Source organism: Pelecanus crispus, chromosome 1, assembly GCF_030463565.1.
Source record: "Pelecanus crispus isolate bPelCri1 chromosome 1, bPelCri1.pri, whole genome shotgun sequence".
Lineage (NCBI taxonomy): Eukaryota > Metazoa > Chordata > Aves > Pelecaniformes > Pelecanidae > Pelecanus > Pelecanus crispus.
Genome location: NC_134643.1, coordinates 130,063,946 through 130,084,247, shown reverse-complemented (window position 1 = coordinate 130,084,247; position 20,302 = coordinate 130,063,946). Strand labels below are relative to the sequence as shown.

Genomic DNA, 20,302 nt, shown 5'->3' with positions numbered 1-20,302 from the left:
AGGGCTTCCCCATGTCTGTTAAAAACCTCCCAAGACAAGATTATTATATGCCTTATTCTTAGTCTTCTTGCCCTGCCCCTCCCAGCAGCTGTGCATACTTCTCCTTTTATTTGTTATATTGTAGATGCTCTTTCTGCCCTGTATGCTCTCAGTTTTTCTTTCTATCCAGAAAATGGTCTGGTCAGAGAAAAAAAATTCTGTGATGTTTTACAAAATCAAGTGAAATAAGTAGTGTAGGAATTTCCTCTCATAATCTGACCTGTAACATGAAAACGAATGTTACTACTTAAATTAACTTTTTTAAAAGAAAAATTTATGGCACACCATAAAGAATTTACAACACAGTATGTAACAAAGCTGTTAGTCTCTTTTTTTGTTTTTAAGTGAACTACTGATGCAAGCTTTTAGAAGGAAATGAATTTCAAAACTGCTCATGCATGCATTTTTAATAGTGTACAAGATTAATTACACCAGAGTTTGTTTTCTAGGTATTTGTCTTGCATTTTTTATTCTACACTTACAGGAACTTTTTCTACAGTAAATCAGCTTATGATTCACATAGTCCAGAATTTTTGGTTTTGAGTGCAGATTTAAAGTACAGGATGTGTTTTCCAGGCTGGGCATGTAGGAAGGAAATTTTCTTCTCACCCAGAATTAAAATTGAACTAGCTGGTTTTTTCCTTATTGTCTTCCTCCTCAAATGACAAAATTGTGATATACACCAAACTCTCATTTAAAACAGTATATAACTCAACACCTTGCCATTAGTTTTTTGTTAGACTTCATAAGTTTATAAGCTGCTGGACTTCAAAAATGTTGTCTGCCAACAAGTTGTTTGAAATAGAAAGCTTTAGTTGTCCATTAATCCATTAGCACAAAGGAAGTACTTCAGCCTGAGAAACTATGTGGAAATACTAAAAATTGTTTTACAGCTTAAAAGACCTCAATGAAATTCATTGAGGAAGTGGATTTTGAGTCCTTTCTTTAATTAAAAAAAAAAACCAACAAAAAACCCCCAAAAAACCAAACCCACCCAACCAAAAACTAACACTAAGTTAAAATACCCTTTTAGACTTCATTGTCTACTGTCCCAGCATGATTTTGTTAAAAAAATAAATAGTGTGACACTGCAGATTTATATCCTAAATAAATACTTGTGTGCACACACACAGAGAGCACACTTACATACTTACACATACAAGGGAAATCTAAATACTGGGACTTCCAGTGAAGTTAAGTATTCAGTTTGCCTCGCTGCTCACACAACATCAGCTTTTCTTGCTGGCCACCTCAAACAGTTGTCTTCTTGTCATGGTTTAGCCCCAGCCAGCAACTAAGCACCACGCAGCCGCTTGCTCGCTCCCCCTGCCCCGGTGGGATAGGGGAGAGAGCTGGCAGAGCAAGAGTGAGAAACACTCCTGGGTTGAGATAAGAACAGTTTAATAATTGAAATAAAATAAAGTAAAATAGTAGTAGTAGTAATAATAACAATATAATAGTAATAATAATATACAAAGCAAGTGATGCACAATGCAATGGCTCGCCACCTGCTGACCAATACCCAGCCAGTCCCCAAGCAGCAATTGCTGCCCCTCGGCCAACCCCCCCCAGTTTATATACTGGGCATGATGCCACATGGTATGGAATAGCCCTTTGGTCAGTTTGGGTCAGCTGTCCTGGCTGTGCCCCCTCCCAGCTTCTTGTGCACCTGGCAGAGCGTGGGAAGCTTGAACAGTCCTTGACTGGTGTAAGCAGTACTTAGCAACAACTAAACCGTCAGTGTGTTATCAACATTCTTCTCATGCTAAATGCAAAACACATCACTATGCCTGCTGCTAGGAAGAAAATTAACTCTATCCCAGTTGAAACCAGGACACTTGTAAAAATGATGTAGGATGTCTTGCTGCTTGACTTAAAGTGGATTGCTACAAATGTTGGTGGATTCTTTTTGTCTTCTTGACAGGCAGGAAAACATGAAGCCATTGTAAAAAATGTACATGATCTCCTTGCAAAATTAGCTTGGGATTTCTCTCCTGAACAGCTTGATCACCTGTTTGATTGTTTTAAGGTAACTATGCATGTTTTGACTGTATTCAGGAAATGGGTTGTGAAGTTGGATACAGATTTGTGACTCTTTCAATGTCTACTTTCTACTTATTTTAGATACAGGCAGTTTCCTGTGTTAAAGTGTTAAAAGACTTCTTAATGAGTATAGCAACAGTCTGTAATATGTAATATTAGAAATGCTAGATTGTGCCATTCTTTAGTGAGCATTCATTGTGAGATTTTTGGTTTACCTCCTGTCTAAAGCAAAGACTGGTTATGCTAGTTTAATTGACAATTTAATTTTGTGGTTTAAATGCTGTTGGATAATGCACATCTGTTGAGCCCTGTAGTATTGAAGTGACATTTTGCAATCCTAGGAATATTGAATTTTTCAAATAAAATAAGTTATTTATCTTAAATACCTTTCTGCATTTGTTCCAAATTATTAAGTCTTGGTGGTTTAGTAAATAATGTTTTTCTCCTAGCATTAGAGTAGGTTTCATGAGGTTTACTGGGCATTGCTACTTTCAGTCTTTAAACGGAGATCAAGGACTTCCGTTCCCCACTCCCCCAACTTCCTCTTATCATGTAATAATTTTTTCTCTGGTTAACATAGATATAGAATGCAACAGTCTCAGGGAGATAATGTTGAATATTTATAAACATATACAATGATTTGATCGAAATCACAAAACAACTTGTTTATGTTACTCACTGGCTTTTTATGTATGCTAACATCAACATTGGTAGCTTGCAGTAGTGGTGCTTTCTGGCTTGTTTTCCTGTTTCACTTCCAGGAGGTGATCTGCTGTACTGGAAAATGCAAGCCAGCTTTGTAGACTCAGATTTCTGTTTTTAGATAAATGCATTATAGTCACATTTTGGCTTACATGCAGTTTGTGCTCCAGTTAGTAGGGGTCTCCTAGTTTGGTAAATATGGGTCTTATGTTCTGTCATCTAGTTACTGAACTAAATGCTCAGGAATTCTATGTGTAAACTGTTGCAAGTTGTGTCTGACCTTGGGAGATAGATATGAAGTAATGTTATATTAGAAACTTACTCAGAAAAAGGTTAACTTAATGCAGAGGATGTTTGTTTCAGTCAGGTTCAGAGGCACCAGTGATACTAAAATTTTACTCATTTAGTGATTATAAGTTATTTAAAAAGTCTTGTAAGTATAAGCACAGGAGTTTTGAGAAAGCACTTGCAAGAAACAGCTGAGTCCACTCTATTTTGACTGTTGGTGAACATGTCAGTGGTAATATTAACTTTTACAAGTACATCTGTGATCTTTAAATAAAGATTTTTTTGTTTGTTTTAGGCTCAAGTTGAATACACTTTAGTTGTAAACACTGGAAGAGCTATTTAGTTGTGTCTGACTTATGTATTGATCTAATGTGCTATTTATTTTTAATGAAAAATTAATGTGAAAGTTCTTTATATAGTTGCATCACTTTATTTTTGCATCATAATGGTGCAGGTTATGTGTGGAATTACAGAAAAAGACTGGTTTTCATATCAAATAAAATCTTTTAGGCAAGTTGGACAAATGCAAGCAAGAAACAGCGTGAGAAACTACTTGAGTTAATTCGTCGTCTTGCAGAGGATGACAAGGATGGTGTGATGGCACACAAAGTGCTGAACCTTTTGTGGAATTTGGCTCATAGTGATGATGTACCAGTTGATATCATGGACCAGGCTCTTAGTGCCCATATTAAAATCTTAGATTACAGCTGTTCACAGGTGAGTAATCTGGTATATTATATTGTGAAATCAGTCACTGACAGTTTCCTTCCATCCCCCATGAAAAATTCAAGGGATTTGGTAATTTATCAGTGTTCCTTATCATAGATTTGTATTATTCTACCAACATCTAGATATATTTAAAATGTTATGGGACATATTTTAAATAACACTGTTCATTCTTTAACTGGAGAGAGTGAAATACATGTTTGCCTGTCTTGTTGCAATTGGTGACATACTGTAATGACCACATTGGAGGACTCAGAAAAGAACCCTGCCAAAGTAAATAGGAAGAAAGGAAAAGCAGCCCCTTTCCTGTCTTTGCTTTTTTTTTTTTCCTGAACTCGATTATGCGAATTTGTTTGGGTGGGGTTTTTTTTCAGTAAGTCCTTATGTGTCTTGTATAATATTAGAAAGGACCTAGCAAAGGACAGTGAAAACTATTAAATGCTCTCCTTCCCCACCCAAACTTCTGTGGAAGTCTGCCAGAGTAATAAATCATTGTGGTTTGAAATTAATCCATTATCTGCCTTGACAGCCACTGGCAGGTTTTCTTTCTTAGTTGTTAAGAAACAGTTTCTCGTTGTTTCTTGATATGTTATAGCTGTTTACTCTGAGTAACAGTGAGTAGAAATAAATGAAAGAAGGGAAAGAGCAGATTATTTAAACACTGATGATCCTATCTAGCTACAGGTTTTCTTAAATACATACTGAATGCTTGAGTGCTTGAAGGCAGAGAGTTTGTAACACACTGATAGCTTCTGCCAACATGTTGTGCTGTTCAGATACTTTTCTTATACTTGTGTGCTGCAGAACTCAGTTGATATAGTATTTGTGTCACTTTGTATGTTCTGTTCTGTCTTGGAAACAAATAAAGTAAGGGAATGATGATAGTTTCTGCAATATGCTTGATTTTGATTATATACACTTGTTCTTTAAGGATCGAGATACACAAAAGATCCAGTGGATAGATCGTTTTATAGAAGAGCTTCGCACAAATGACAAATGGGTCATTCCTGCACTGAAACAAATTAGAGAAATTTGCAGTTTGTTTGGTGAAGCACCACAAAACTTGAGGTAGGAATGGAATGCAAGTAAAATTTTGTCTGTTAAAAGTTGAATGGGTTAGAATGAGGCAAATTTTAATTTTTTTTTTATAAGAGGCAAGGGAAAGGTTAGGTGAAATCATAACTGGTGTTTGAATGTGTTCTTGATTTTGTTTTAATGTGTATAAATAGCCTCTAAAAATTCAGACACCTAGGTTCAGTAAGAGAGCATGAAATGTTTCCACAAACACACTTTTACTAATTTTTAGAATAGTATAGTAGTCTGATTTGTGGAAAATCTGGGTTTGTTTTTCTGTTAAATCTATGGACTTCCCTGCCTAACAATGCAATTAACTTAAAAAGTATAAATATATTTTATCTTTATATACTACGTACACATGTACACACAGAGAGATACCCACCCATCGTTATTATTTGACAATAAATTTATACAGGTCATGTACTTTACTTACTTGAAATCAAAGGTGACTTTTTTGTCTGAGAAAAATACTCTACTGATTCTCTCACCTGAATGGAAGAGATTGGAAATATGTTGGGTTTGTTTTATTGTGGTGGATTTTTTGTTTGGGGGGGTGTTGTTTGTTTCTTTTAAAAAGTAAGGAAAAAAGAAAAGCTATTGCCCGTTTGGACTCGTTAAAATACACATTCTTATTTTCATGATTTTAAATGTCTTTTCACTACAGAAATATCTGAGATTCTGTGCCCCTAATATTTTTTGGTATCCACATCAGAATTTGCTTATCAGTGTTGCATAATTGCTTTGTTTTAATTCTTGTAAACAAATGAATGTTGCTGTTACAGTCTGCTTACAGGAAGGATCAAGGCAGGGAAAGTTGAAGAAAGTAAGCCTTCAGTTTACCCAACACTATCTTCTTACTGATACCGTTTCAAGGAGCTGTGATAATATTGCATTCCTGGCTTTTGGAGGCTTCTTTATTCGTTTAGTTTGCAACATCTTTCTCAATTTTCATGACACTTTAATCCTTTACAGTTTCACATCAGTGATTGTTTGAGGTTTTTCCAACAAGGTTACAAAGTTACCTGCTTATTAGCAGATAAGTCTGTTTTCTGTGTCTTGGAGTCCTTAACCTTTTACATGCTGTAAGATCTAGGTGAATGTAGCTACCTGGTTATTCATGGTACTTGTTCAAGTTGGATGCTTTTTAGCACAGTGCCTTAACAAAGAGGCTTTGCTTTAAATTATTGAAACAGAGCTCATTCAAGGCACTGATTAGGTTTCTGCTCTGAATTAATCTTGGGAGGAACCTGACTTCTTTTGATTATGGAAATTTAAGTTCCCTATATGGTATATGTACAGGTAGATAGCTTGAGTAGCTCCCCCCCACTTTTTTCTTTCTTTTTTCTTTCTTTTTTCTTTCTTTTTTCTTTCTTTTTTCTTTCTTTTTTCTTTCTTTTTTCTTTCTTTTTTCTTTCTTTTTTCTTTCTTTTTTCTTTCTTTTTTCTTTCTTTTTTCTTTCTTTTTTCTTTCTTTTTTCTTTCTTTTTTCTTTCTTTTTTCTTTCTTTTTTCTTTCTTTTTTCTTTCTTTTTTCTTTCTTTTTTCTTTCTTTTTTCTTTCTTTTTTCTTTCTTTTTTCTTTCTTTTTTCTTTCTTTTTTCTTTCTTTTTTCTTTCTTTTTTCTTTCTTTTTTCTTTCTTTTTTCTTTCTTTTTTCTTTCTTCTTTCTTTCTTTTTTCTTTCTTCTTTCTTTTTCTTTTTTTTGTCAGATCATCTCTTCCATTCCTCAGATTTCAGGGAATTGCAATATGTGATAATACCTCATTTTTATGCGGAATTTGAAAACATGTATGGCAGGAAAGTAAACTTTGAATTAAAGGTTTTAATCAAGGGACTTACCAAGACTTCTTCCTGTGGAGAAGCCTTTGTTAGCAAGATACTGTTGAGGGAGTTTTTTTTAGTCAGGTAGTATTACTGCCCAGGTGACTGGGAAACAGAGTGAGTGAAAACATCCTTTTGAAGTAATCGGTGACTTTCCAGTCCTCTGAGTTTTCTGATAACTCTTAACGTTGATACAGTTTGGAAATTGCAATGCATACATCTAATACCTGTTCCTATGAGCTTACCTTATCTGACTTAAAACTTTAATCTCTAGCATCCTTCTAGAATTTGGATCAAAAATAGATCAAAACAAATGCTTGTGACAACTGCCTCAAAAACATTTCACAGAGCTTTCTGTGTGCAACATCAATCCCACAATCTACATACTGCTCTTTTGGAGTGGTTCAGTTGATTGGCATTGGCAGTTAAGTTTGGTCCAGAATGACTAAGGCTGCTGATTCTTGGCAAAAATAAGTATGAATTATCTTATGCCACTGGCACTGTAGAGATTCTTTTGAGGAGGAGGAGGATTTAATTGTTGCTAGTTATTCGTGCAGTTGAGCAAAGTGATGAATTGGTTATACAGCTGCTTTGGCAAAATTTAACTCCCTGACCACAAAGAAATGCTACGTGTTTTGGGAAGTTTAGCTTAACCAGAATTGAAACAGCATAAGAAAAGAATTCTTATTTAGGTGCGAGGATTGTTATGGGTGCAAAGATACTTATTAGTATTAAGGAATAGTCAACTTTATTACTTAACATACTGACCTTTAGTGTACAGATAATTAATCATCTTAATTTTCTCTCTGTTGGCTGATGGAGGTAGAGCCTCCTGTAGACCAATTTCAGGCACTTAAGTTTGACCTGTATCTACTCAAGCAGTATAAGATTGGTCTCGTAAATTACTTGCCCAGAAGCATTAACTGAACATTGAGGGGACCTTCTGTAAGAGTTCAGGGGTTTTGTTACTGCTTTAAGGCAACAATGATGCTAGCTTCAAGTCACTTTTTAGCCTAAATAGTAGAATTTGCTGGGTCTGGACACTGCTATTTGGGCCTTTAACATCTGCTTTTAATGGTACATAGCATTTGTTTGTCTAGTAGAACTCTCAACTTCAAAAGTTGAGTTACGTGTGCAGTCTTAATGTTGGGCAAGTTATATGTGCAGATAAATAATTTTTTAAAAATCCATTTAAATTAAGTTGTTTGGAATTTTGCCTTTGTCACTTTGCCAGTATTTTCCTAGCAAATACGCATGCATTCTAGCTATTAAATGTCCTTTTTAGTATTTCCAAAGTACTTTGGCACCCATTTCAAAAGGGTAATTTTTCTTCTTATACATTGGTTTCTGACACCCATTTAGTAGAAACACAATGAAAAGATGATAATTGCTGTTAACTGAGGAGCATGAAAAATTGAAGTTATTACTAAAGGAATATGTCCCAATGGCCACATCATCATTTAGCCTAACCTCAAATGCTTAAGGAGTAATTCTGTAGTTACATGTGGAGTTTGCTTTAATTCTAGAAAGCATGCTAGAAAGTCTTCTCAGACCAGCTTTTTTCTGTGCCTGAAGACAATCATCTTGCCTTTGACTCCATTCTAGCAGATGACCAAAATAACATCTTACGTGTTGCTCACAAATACTGTGTAACAACTCACAACCCATAGCTCATAACTCTGTTCTTACAATTATTCAAATGTTAGAAGTAGTTGCTAACCAAGATGAATCCGTGTGTCCAATTTTATTGTTTGTGCATGTGGTTGTTAGTCTTCTGCCGATAAAGCTTTCCTTTTGCGATACTTTCTAAGATTGATACAAATGCATAATGAGTATATAAATATACACACCAATAGCTTGATTCAGCAAAATACCCCATCTTGCTTCTGCTTGTTCCTTTAGTTGTTTCATCATATGTCTTTCCCAAATAGTCCATGTTCTTATTTACAGTTATCCTTTGTAAATGCATCTCTCTAGCTAGATGTAACATCTTGGATAGCCACTAAAATAGACACATCCAATCTTTTGTTCTTTTTGCTGCTGGTTTATGCTGAGCAAGGAGGATTGGCGGAGATGGAATGAAGTGTAAATGGAAAGTTTCTCAAAGTGAAAACAGAATGTTCTTTCTGGGTATATGAAGTCCTGTATGTTTTCTTCCTTCATGCTTCTGTCCATTTTGTTTTCTCTCTGACAAATGTCTGGGTCTTTTTTTAAACAAAATTTATGTTTTAAGTGCCTCTTTCAAGCTGTTTTGGAAGGCTCTGCATATTACGAAATTTAATCTTCTGAAGACCTCTGTGCTTAGCAGGCTAAATTCTGTTGGTTGCAGATAGCAAAATTTTTGGAAGGGTGGTGATGGCTTCTGTCTTTTAAACCCAGATTGACAGTGATCTTTGGCCCAGTGAATCAATTTATCTGTTGTTGTTACATGTACAGTGAAATGAGGTTGTCAGCTTCAAGATCATTATCAGCTGATGCTGGAACTGGGTTTTCTTGCCTTCCCTACTGTTCTCAAAAGGTGTGCCAATACTGTAGAGTACTGTAGGTCATCTGGTATGGAGACTCTGTTTCCTAGGAAGGATAAGAGTTTCTCCTTGTAATCCATTCAGCTAATTCTGGGGTCTGCTTTCTTCAGTGTTGAAGGAAAGGAGAACAGTTCTGAAATCACATTTATATTTCTTCAGGGCAGGCTATGGGATCAGCTGAGTGGCAATACAATACAAGGAATGCCTCCCCCTCCTTTTTTTTTTTTTTTTCCATCTTTACATGGAAGAGCAGTGCAAGTTTGCATTGTTTATGTAGCCAAGATCAGTGCTGTGATCTACAGAAGTTGAGGTGTTTTGAGACTGTTCTGCAGAGGTGATTAGTCCCTAAGTTCTAGAATTTGATAGTGTTCATGGCATGTGGGTTTTGGACCCAAGCTCTGTATTTTCTCTTGCAGTTTACTTTTGTAATCTAAATACGTCTAGTACTGTTTGAGAGCAGCATTTTTGGTCAGATCTTGCTAACAGACTTAAATTATCATCTAATTATTTATTTGGGGTATTTCTTAAACTTTTCTGTTTTTTCTTAGACTATAATGCTCTGCATAACTATACTTTTTTATGTTTGTACCAATGTTTTTTCAGATAGATATTGTTAGAAAAAACCAAACAATTAAGAGTTGTGCAGGGTTTTGTGGGTGTTTTTTTTTTTTTTAACCGTTGAAAGAGTTGGCGTGATTATTGGCCAGTATTCTTTCACTATAAAGACCGTGAGCTTTCATTTTGAAAATTGAACTAGTTTTACTTAGTGCTTTAATATTAAATTTAGAAAAGAATATCAGATGGATGTGGAAGGAACTGTGGTTATGTGTATTGTAGCTATACTACAGTTGAGGGTCTCTATCTTCACTATGCAGTTTGTGGGCAGGTATTTCTCTTCCTGTCTTTCTGCAGATATTGTCCCTGCAGCATACTGAGCTGCTCAGATTGCTTTGATATTTTTCATAAATACTGTAACTGTGTAATCCTCATTAATTAACTGCTTTTAATAACTGGTAAGAACTGTTGATGTGTCAGAAGAAAAAAGAAAAATATTGTCTGAGGTTTAATATACTTTCTGTTAGAGATCTTTCAGGAAAATTTGGAACTGGCATCGAAGACAAGTTTCTTAAATGGATTTCTGAACTGTTAGGTGCAAGACTTCTCCACTGTTCTTATAACACTTGTATTTTAATTTCAGTCAAACTCAGCGAAGTCCCCATGTGTTTTACCGACATGACTTAATCAATCAACTTCAGCACAATCATGCCCTAGTTACACTGGTTGCAGAAAATCTCTCTGCCTATATGGAAAGCATGAGGCAGTATGCTAAAGGTAAGTTTTAAAATAAAAATTACCTCATAAATAGAGCGTGTGAAAACTCCAGTTGAAGATGGAGTTAAAAGCAAATTCTCATAATGAAATAGCTGTTAAGTTTATTTGTTGAATTTCCTAGCATCTGTGGGGTTGGCAGCCTTTGTGGTGTCTGCTTGGGCGAGAAAAACTTAAAATGTAAACATTTTGTTTCTTGATTGAAAATGTGGCGTGTTTTACAGCAGAATATGAGGAAGTGGCAGCTCTTGTTTATCTGTGGATTGATAAACATCATCGTGTCCTACTTAGGCTAGGGTGGTTATTTTTGTGGAAAGTCCTAATAATAATCTCGGATTTTGTCTCACTTCTAGTTCTGAATTTTTCCAGGCTCCTTTGAGAAGTTTTCTCATCACCTCTATTTGAAGCCAGTGCTTGGAATTTGTTAGGGAGAAGGACTTTAGGCCACAGGGATACAGGTTTTTTTTTTTACCATGCAACTCCATTTCTGTTTAGTTGCTGTCTCGCTGCATTTGTTATCAGCACCACTTTGGCAGCACATCACGTTAGTATTTATATATTTCAGGCTAAGCTCAACCCTTCGCTGATGAGTTTACACTCTTACTCTAGAATAGCTTTCTAGCTACTGAGGTAGAAGTAGGGAATTGAAGGAGGATGACGGACCAGGAAACTCCTTGTTACACTGGACCACAGTACTTTATATATAGAATTAAGCCAACAGAAGAGAGAGGAGGAGATTTTCGCTCCCCCACACATCTACTTTACTGACTGGAACTAGGGACTGTTCTACCCTGGCATCATAACATCCTACCAGCCTTTCAGTTACATCTCAAAAATGGCACAGTATGTTATGTAGGAATTCAGTGTGGATTGTTCAGAGAAGACAGGATATTTGCATGTTGTAAAACTTGTGTGTGTCTCTTCCAATACTTAGGTCTAAGTGCCTAGACACCTTTAATTTTGGAATTCATTTAATTTTTGAGTACTTGGTAAAAGATACCCAAAATATGTCCTTGAAGACTTGTTTGAATAGTGGTGCTATATGAAGACCATAGCTTCAGCCAGGTAGAGGTCAACGAGAATGACATTTAAGCTAAATTTGCATGCTGCAGATACATTTCTCTATTCAGGAATACATGAGGGGGTTTACCCTAATTTAAGTTCCTTAATGATAGCATTGCACTAATTAATGTTAAAATAATACTAAATGCTTTGTTCTGTTCTCAAGCTGTACTGTCTTAGGCTTAGTCTTCTCTGGGAAGGTGGAATAGAACAGGTATTATTTCATGTAACTTCTGCAAGCTGTTAGAGTGCTCTTTAACTTTTCTGAAGTGATGCAAAAATGCAGTTTCAATTGTAAAAAACTTTGCATCTTAACTATATGGATACCTTAGAATCCATGATTCTCTCTTTCTGGACTTTGGCCAGCTATGAAATCTGGGGTTTGGCCTCAGGGTTATGAAGGAAACATAATCAACAACTATATTCTCATGCAATGTTGTCTTTGTCCAAAAATAGCCTACACATACTATTAATGTATGAACTACTATTCATTAATGTAATTTTTTTTTTAACTCTGAAGCCAAAGGTAATTTTTGACAATATTGTTTACCCATCAAATTGTTGATGACTTTGGCAGAAAAATTAGGCTGATGTCTTGCATGATTCTTTTCTTGTGCCAAAAACCACATCCCGTTGCCCTGCCCCTCCCCAACTATAATGACTCGGTAAAGCAGTAATATAAACATCTTCAGCATGATAGGAATTATAAGTGTGCAAGGAGTTTAAATTGAATCTAAATACAAAGCAATTAAATTGTGCTTTCTTGAGACGAAGCTGCTGCAGAACTTCTACTCTTTTGCATCAGAGTACAAAAACAGATGAACAATAGTGTGGATTTTTTTTTTATTAGATGCTTTACTACATGATTAATCATAGAATCATAGAATCGTCTAGGTTGGAAAAGACCTTTAAGATCATCCAGTCCAACCATTAACCTACACTACCAAGCCCACCTAAACCAATCAAGGGTAGACTAGACTAAACCATGTCCCAGAGTGCCACATCTACCTGTTTTTTGAACACTTCCAGGGATGGGGACTCCACCACCTCTCTGGGCAGCCTGTTCCAATGCTTGACCACCCTTTCCATGAAGAAATTTTTCCTAATTTCCAGCCTAAACCTCCCCTGGCGCAGCTTGAGCCCATTTCCTCTTGTCCTATTGCTAGCTACTTGGGAGAAGAGACCAACACCCACCTCACTACAACCTCCTTTCAGGTAGTTGTAGAGAGCGATAAGGTCTCCCCTCAGCCTCCTCTTCTCCAGGCTAAACAACCCCAGTTCCCTCAGCCACTCCTCATAAGACTTGTTCTCTAGACCCTTCACCAGCCTTGTTGCCCTTCTCTGAACACGCTCCAGCACCTCAATGTCTTTCTTGTAGTGAGGGGCCCAAAACTGAACACAGTATTCCAGGTGCAGCCTCACCAGCGCCGAGTACAGGGGGACAATCACCTCCCTGCTCCTGCTGGCCACAGCATTCCTGATACAAGCCAGGATGCTGTTGGCCTTCTTGGCCACCTGGGCACACTGCTGGCTCATGTTCAGCCGGCTGTCTACCAACACCCCCAGGCCCTTTTCGGCCAGGCAGCTTTCCAACCACTCCTCCCCAAGCCTGTAGCGTTGCATGGGGTTGTTGTGACCGAAGTGCAGGACCCAGCACTTGGCCTTGTTGAACCTCATACAGTTGGCCACAGCCCATCGATCCAGCCTGTCCAGGTCCCTCTGCAGGGCCATCCTATCCTCGAGCAGATCAACACTCCCACCCAATTTGGTGTCGTCTGCAAACTTACTGAGGGTGCACTCGATCCCCTCATCCAGATCATTGATAAAGATATTAAGGGCAGCCAGAAAATATCTCCTAATGTTCCAGATACCATACTAAGACTGTAATACGCAGTTCCTGTGCAACTTTCTCTTTCAGTTTCAGTTTTATATACTAAATAGAGCAGAACAGAGAGAGTACTGTGAAGTTTGCCTTCCATGCCTTCCTAGAAGAGGAGAAAAGGTGGGAGGGGGACAGGGAAGGGAGTAAATGAAAGGAAAAGAAAGAAGATTGTGATTGTGAGGACAGAAAGAATGAACTGGATAGCTGTAGAATTAAGCTGAGCTGAAGAAGGTGAATGAGACAGTGGGAGAAAATTCAAGGCAAACATCCAAACAGCAGAGGTCAAAACAAATGCCATAGCAAAAAAAAAAATCCAATTGCCCACAGATCTTTTTGGCAGTTAATGCCACAATTACGGTGTAATTTGTGATTATTTTTGTATTAGTTTTGAATTTGCCATATTTTTATTTTTCTTGAAGGCTTCCATAGATGTGTTCAGTGATGGAGAACAGTGTTCCTATTCTCCTGTTATTCACTAATGCATATTCTTTTCTATCATACTCCCTTTTATATGATTGCCTTTTTAAGGTTAAGGAAAAGCCTAATCTATGTTTCAGATTTTTTTCCATGATCTATGACTTCCTCTTCTACTGAACTCACCCTTTCCTCCAACTCTGCAAGTTCTTCATGAGATGAGACAACTGCTATTGCATTGTGTAGTCTTGAAGGAGGAGGTCACAGTTTCATCTTTTTGACTATTTATCAAAGACCTTTTGAAAATTTGAAGAGATTGCTAGCCAGTTCTTCTTTATCTCCTGTTTTTCTGAAGTAATAAAAAAACCCAAAGTGTTAATGAAATGTAATTATTTGTAGAAATTGTTCCATATGATGTTCTATGTGTGTTTATCACTAATTATACTTGAATTTTCAACCAGTCATTTTTTGATCTATAATTTCTCTGTTCATTCTTCTGCCTCTGTATGTAAAAGGAATTTTTAAGGAGATCACACTTAAGACTTGCTGTGGGATGCACAGAAAATAAATCAGGCAAATGTAGAAAGAAGCTGAGATGAGAATATTTAGAGAGACTAGATTTTTTTTGTAGTTCAGTGTTTTTCAGAATACTTAAGTACATACATATTGCCTTTGGGCAACTGACTGGCCTTTAATACTTGAATTCTTCTATCATTGCTACTATTGACACTTGTGTCTGTGAATTAATCTCTATTCAGGAAAAAAAAAAGCACAGATAGTCCCCCCATAATTAAAACAAACAACAATAATACCTCCCCCTCAACAAAAAAAAATCAAACAAAAAACGCACCCAAAACACCCAACACTTGAAGGAATTAATTTTAATTTCTCTGCAATATACTTATCTACCATAATTGTTTCTTCTGCTAGACCCACAGCATATTTTTCAGATTTTCTACTTCTAATACTTGCATAATTTTTGTTCTGCTGCTTTTATATTATTTCTTCAGAATTTTTTTCACATTTCTTGTTCTGGTAACTGCCCATTTATGCTCACTTCATTAGGATTATAATTTAAATTCTTGAAGGATTTCTGGTGAACATAGCGTCTCCAATTTTGTAGACATGAGTTAACTACTAGTCTTCTGTTTTCTCTTATTTTTTGAGCTAATGTACCTTTTGCACTTGTATATAGACAGCAGTATTCATGACAATTATTTTTCACCTAATTTTGAAACACTGATTATGCACTTCAGCTGTTAGACTTCTTTGTTTGGCGTTTTTTTTCTCCCCTTCTTGATATAATAGGAGACACTGATTTTCAGTTCTGAAGACAAATTTTACCATGAGTCTGGATGTTGTCATGATACAGTCTCCCACTGCTGGGTCATCTTAGTTAAATGCAATCTGTATAACTTTGCAAATAAGAAATATAGCATTAATCAGTTTACAATGGAGCTGTCATAATGAACATGTGTCATTATGAAGTATTACTAGTACAGATCAAGGTAGTGCAAGTACAGATCTAGATTGTATCTCTTTGATTAAAAAAGAAAAAAAAAACCAAACCCACACCAAAAATAAGTTCCTATAAAACAAACAGCTGTTTGTTAAACAAAATATTATGCTGAAATTTGATAAAACGCAGGTAAAAGCTTGACTTCTTGCCTTGCTTTCAAATTACTCAACTACTTCTGTTTCAAGCTTGTCAGTATTACAGGCATTTTTTTTTTGTACTTGGAAACTTGAAGTAAATAAAGTTGTCATATACTTTCCTCCTCTAAGTGATGTCATGTACGTAGCTACTTATAAAGGTACTAAAGAACTGGAGTCGTGATTTCCTCTGGAGGGGAAAAACCCTAAAAATGGAAAACTGAAATTGTGGAAAAGATGCTCTGTAATAAAACTAAAGCATCCTCAGAAAAAAACCACTGGATAATCTGAATTATATGCTCGGTGTACTTTTATTTTAACTGACTTCTGACTTCAAACTGACTACTTGAAATAAGGAAAAATTGATTCGAATAACTAGAATGCAGGTTCTTAATTCTGCTGTAATACTTCCTTTATACTGAATGATGAGCGCATGTATCTGCACGTAAGTGTTGATTTGATTATAGACCTCAGTAATCTTTGCCTATACCCATTTTAATTTAGGATGAAATGTTAACTGGTAGCGGGCTGCTGAAAATTATTTTCATACACCATACTGAAAATGTATTGTTCTTCAAGTAGTTTTAGTTATGTTCAGACTAACAGGTCTTCAAACATGTCCTGTCTTTTAGAGTCAGCATGTCTTTTCTGAATGTATTGTCTAATAAAACTTGTTATATTTGCAGAGCATGGTGAATATGATCCTCAAACTGTAAGACCAGGAAGCAGATACAGTCATGTACAGGAAGTACAGGAGCGACTTAACTTCTTACGGTTAGTTTTAACTTGATCATTTGTTTAACTTCTGTAAGAATTCTTTAAATAATTTAAAGAAAAAACCCCAAACCTCGGTATCTCTTACCTAGTTTTAAGTTGCTTTGTTAACTACTTTCAAAACTATGCAAAAATACACGGAATGTTTTTGGTTTTGTTTGGGTTTGGATTTGTATGGGCTTTTTCTGTCTGTGTACAGAATCCTGCTGACTTGAATACAGCGTGTATGTGGATACAGTTCCGTATATACTAGGGTAACTTAGCTGAAAAATTAAAATATTTCATGTAGGGATATGCCCATGTGTCTTTATTTGTTGTACCATGTGAGAGTTAAATCCATGATCATAAACTGACATATACTTGTCTCAGACACTGATGTTAGGTTGTCAGCAACTGAGCCTTAGAAAGAGGTTGGAATAAAAAAAATTATTTGGCTGACTTCTGGTGAGCTGCTGTTTGAGTAAAATAAGAAAACAAAGGATCTCTGCTTATCACAAAGCTGCAGTTTGATGCTTTCTAGGCTGTGTTTCTCAGCTTTTTCTTACTTGGTTTTAACGTTTTTTAGACAAGTAAAAATACATGAACTGTCAAGTTCCAAAGTATTTATTTACTTGTTTTCTAACTGACTTTTTTCTTTCTAAAATTCTACCAAGAATTTTTATGAATTATACTGAAGTGTTAAATGACTGTTTAATGAAATTATACAATAGCCCATGGATAGCAGACTCAATTTATCACTCCTGCATGTTAAAAATTGTAACTTCCTTTAAGTTCACTGGTTGTTAAAGGAATTAATGAATTCTCATGGCTGTCAAATGTAGAATATGTAGGTAGCAATTTCTGAAAAGCAATGCCATAACTTAGTCCCTGATTTCTTTTACAAAGAAAAGATTTTTGAATCAGAAAAAATGATTCTGTAGAACTTTGATTATTGTTTGATCCTCCTGAAACATTCTTAGTGTTAACTCTCAGAACTGACCATCTTAATAGTTCTTTAATAATAATTTAACAAAAATGAAAAGCTTACTCAAATAAAAGGAAAAATTTCCAGTTCATTGACTACTTCTTCTGGCTCTGTTCCATAGAATTGATACCTTATTTTGTGATTTTGCTGAAGTAAGTCCTAAAACATAGTGAATGATTGCAGAAGTAGTTTAATGTCTTACATTGTGACCTGACTTTTAAACTAAATAGTTTATATTAGGCGATGTGCATTTGTTTGTATATAAGATGTAAACAGTGCTTGGTGTTTTTGTGTAAAACATTTTTTTTGCCAAATTTTACTCCTTTTTGGTTGGACTATAAGGTCTTGATCCATTCAAACTTACTGAGAAATCATGGGGCTAATTATGAGTGGACTGATGATGTAAATAAAGTTTTCAGGGTCATACTTATGATATCTATATGTATAATATACATATTCACCTTTTTGCCTGTACTTTTTACTGAATTGTAACTCGAGATGTCTATTAGACAGTGCTGTTAATTGTCTCTTTGTTTTGCTCAAGATTTTTATTGAAGGATGGTCAGCTGTGGCTCTGTGCCCCTCAGGCGAAGCAAATATGGAAGTGTTTAGCTGAAAATGCAGTTTATCTTTGTGATCGCGAAGCCTGTTTTAAATGGTATTCCAAACTAATGGGGGATGAACCAGACTTAGACCCTGACATTAATAAGGACTTCTTTGAAAATAATGTGCTTCAGCTGGATCCTTCCCTATTAACAGAAAATGGAATGAAATGTTTTGAACGTTTCTTCAAAGCTGTGAACTGTCGAGAAGGAAAGCTAGTAGCAAAGAGACGAGCCTATATGATGGATGATCTGGAATTAATAGGATTAGACTACCTTTGGAGGGTAAGTTAATTGGAGGAAGCATCTGAAAGGTTAACTGCTAAGTCTTTCTCAGTCTCTTTTTATATTTTTAGGAATGTGTAATCTATTAATTAGAGACTGAAATTACAAAAATCTACTTTTTCAAACTAAATGCATGGATGTTGACTCCACTGTCTTCCCAGCAAGTATGCAAGTTGGTAACTTTGCAGACTGGTGTTTAATGCAAAGTTACTTGAAACATCAAGTGTATTTGTGTATGCACATGAGATTAAAAATTTGCCTGTACTGTTGAAGAAGAAAGGATCGTTCCAGGTGAATTATCTGTAGGTTTATCTCTCTCTCACGCACATTAGAACTATACTTTGTTTCGTGCACTTCATAAGCTAGTTCATGTCATTCGTTCTAGTATGGTAAACTGGAGTCATTCTAGATTAGACCAGGTGATCACTGGTCTGATTCTTTCTCATATCCACCACCTTTTGCCTAAACATGGTTATAGCTTTTCAATAGAAAGATTGTAGCTTTCTGAGGCTTGCCCAATCTATTGGTGAAAAACATCAGTATCTAATTTGATACTTAATTTTTTCAGAGTATTTCTATTTTACAAGAGCTGCATTAGAATCCACAGTAGCACACCGTGGAATGATTATCATGGCTGTGTTTTGTAAAACGTATCGTATGTAAAGCAGCAGTCTTCAGTAATTTTGGTTGTGACTTGTTGAAGGGTTAGGTATTTTAATCATGGTGATAATAGTTGAAACCAAAGTAGATCACAGTTTTTATACAATTAAGTTTTCATGCAGTGTTTGTGTACAAAGTGCTCACATAATGCTAGCATGCTTTAGTTGTGGGAATTGATTTACTTGGATCTTTTGGCAGCTGTTTGGCAGCATGGCAGAACTCATAAAGCTTCGGCTCAGTATCCTGCAGGGGTTGTCTGTAAGGGCTGCTTTCAGACCTGGTGGCTAGTAATTAAAATACAGATTGTCAGGTTAGAAACAGAACTCATTTGCCCATCCCCCTTCCACCCACTCACAGCCATTTAAATACTTTAAAAATCTGTGTTTAAATCTTTGGTGATGTAGATTATTCAGGCATCTGAAAAATAGTTGTCTTATTCTCTGGAACTAGTGAAAATGGAAATGCAACGTGAAGATGAATATATAAACACAACTTTTGTTCTGTTTATAAAGCATCAGCCTTTTTGCTAACTCTGAACTCCTTTAAACTAGTTAATTCTTAATTTTGACTCTTAACTTCAGTGTAAGTTGTATTGATTGTATTTTGTAACTAAGCACTTCGGTCACATTCACGTCATAGAATAATTAGACATGCTATTGTGTCAAGATACTTATGCAGTCGTTTTGTTTTTAAATTTTATACCAGAAAATTTTAAGATGTCTAACGCTTTTTTTTTTTTTATTTTATTATGCTAGGTTGTGATTCAGGGAAATGACGACATCGCAAACAGAGCAATAGATCTTCTTAAAGAGATCTATACTAATCTTGGCCCAAGGTTACAAGTTAATCAGGTAAAAAAAGCCAAGCAACAAGAAAACTGGAATATAATATGATAGAAAAACAGTGATAAAATTCAATTTGGTGATATTTCTATACTTGAAAGCTTTGAAAACAGAGAATAGTTTTCATGTTTTGTGGAGTATACTCCTGAGTCCAGCCATCAGGTTCTGGTCAGATGCAGAATTAAGAGTTTTTTCTGATACTTACAGACTGAACTCTGATAATTTTTTTTAATATTAAATTGATCTATTGTATTTGCTATTTCTATTCAGAAAACAGTTCATATCATATACTTAGGTAAGCCTTTTGTTGAACTTCCAGTTTTGGTACTTATTTGTACTAGTATGTTCACTGGATGGGTCTGCTGAGTGTTGTCACAACCTAATCTAATCTTTTTTTATGTCATGTCCCTTACAAAGGGTCACAGAGTTTCCATATAATGGTCAAGCTGTGCTCTAGCAAATCAGATATTTTCTCCCTACGTTACTCTTTGCTGGGAGCTGAGTCTCAGTGTATAGAGAGAAGAGATAATGAGTTTTTGAAAGGTCAGAGGAAGTGAACTGCTGGGATTTCACTAATTTGGGGGGGTATATTATCTTCCAGACAATGTCCAGTTGGTA

General features: G+C 35.8%; 1 protein-coding gene across 4 annotated transcripts in view; it reads left to right on the top strand.

The window, feature by feature from the left end:
• Positions 1 to 20,302, top strand: part of USP9X (ubiquitin specific peptidase 9 X-linked) — a 110,711-nt gene that overhangs the window by 44,040 nt on the left and 46,369 nt on the right. For all 4 annotated transcript variants that reach the window (XR_012831626.1, XM_075721122.1, XM_075721113.1 and 1 more), the window contains exons 11-17: positions 1,964 to 2,068; positions 3,583 to 3,789; positions 4,730 to 4,866; positions 10,416 to 10,549; positions 16,244 to 16,331; positions 17,840 to 18,182; positions 19,598 to 19,693. Coding sequence is in view for 3 of the 4 variants with exons in the window: in XM_075721122.1 (XP_075577237.1) it covers positions 1,964 to 2,068; positions 3,583 to 3,789; positions 4,730 to 4,866; positions 10,416 to 10,549; positions 16,244 to 16,331; positions 17,840 to 18,182; positions 19,598 to 19,693 (1,110 nt within the window). In the remaining variant the exon portion in view is untranslated. The remainder of the gene's footprint in view (positions 1 to 1,963; positions 2,069 to 3,582; positions 3,790 to 4,729; positions 4,867 to 10,415; positions 10,550 to 16,243; positions 16,332 to 17,839; positions 18,183 to 19,597; positions 19,694 to 20,302) is intronic.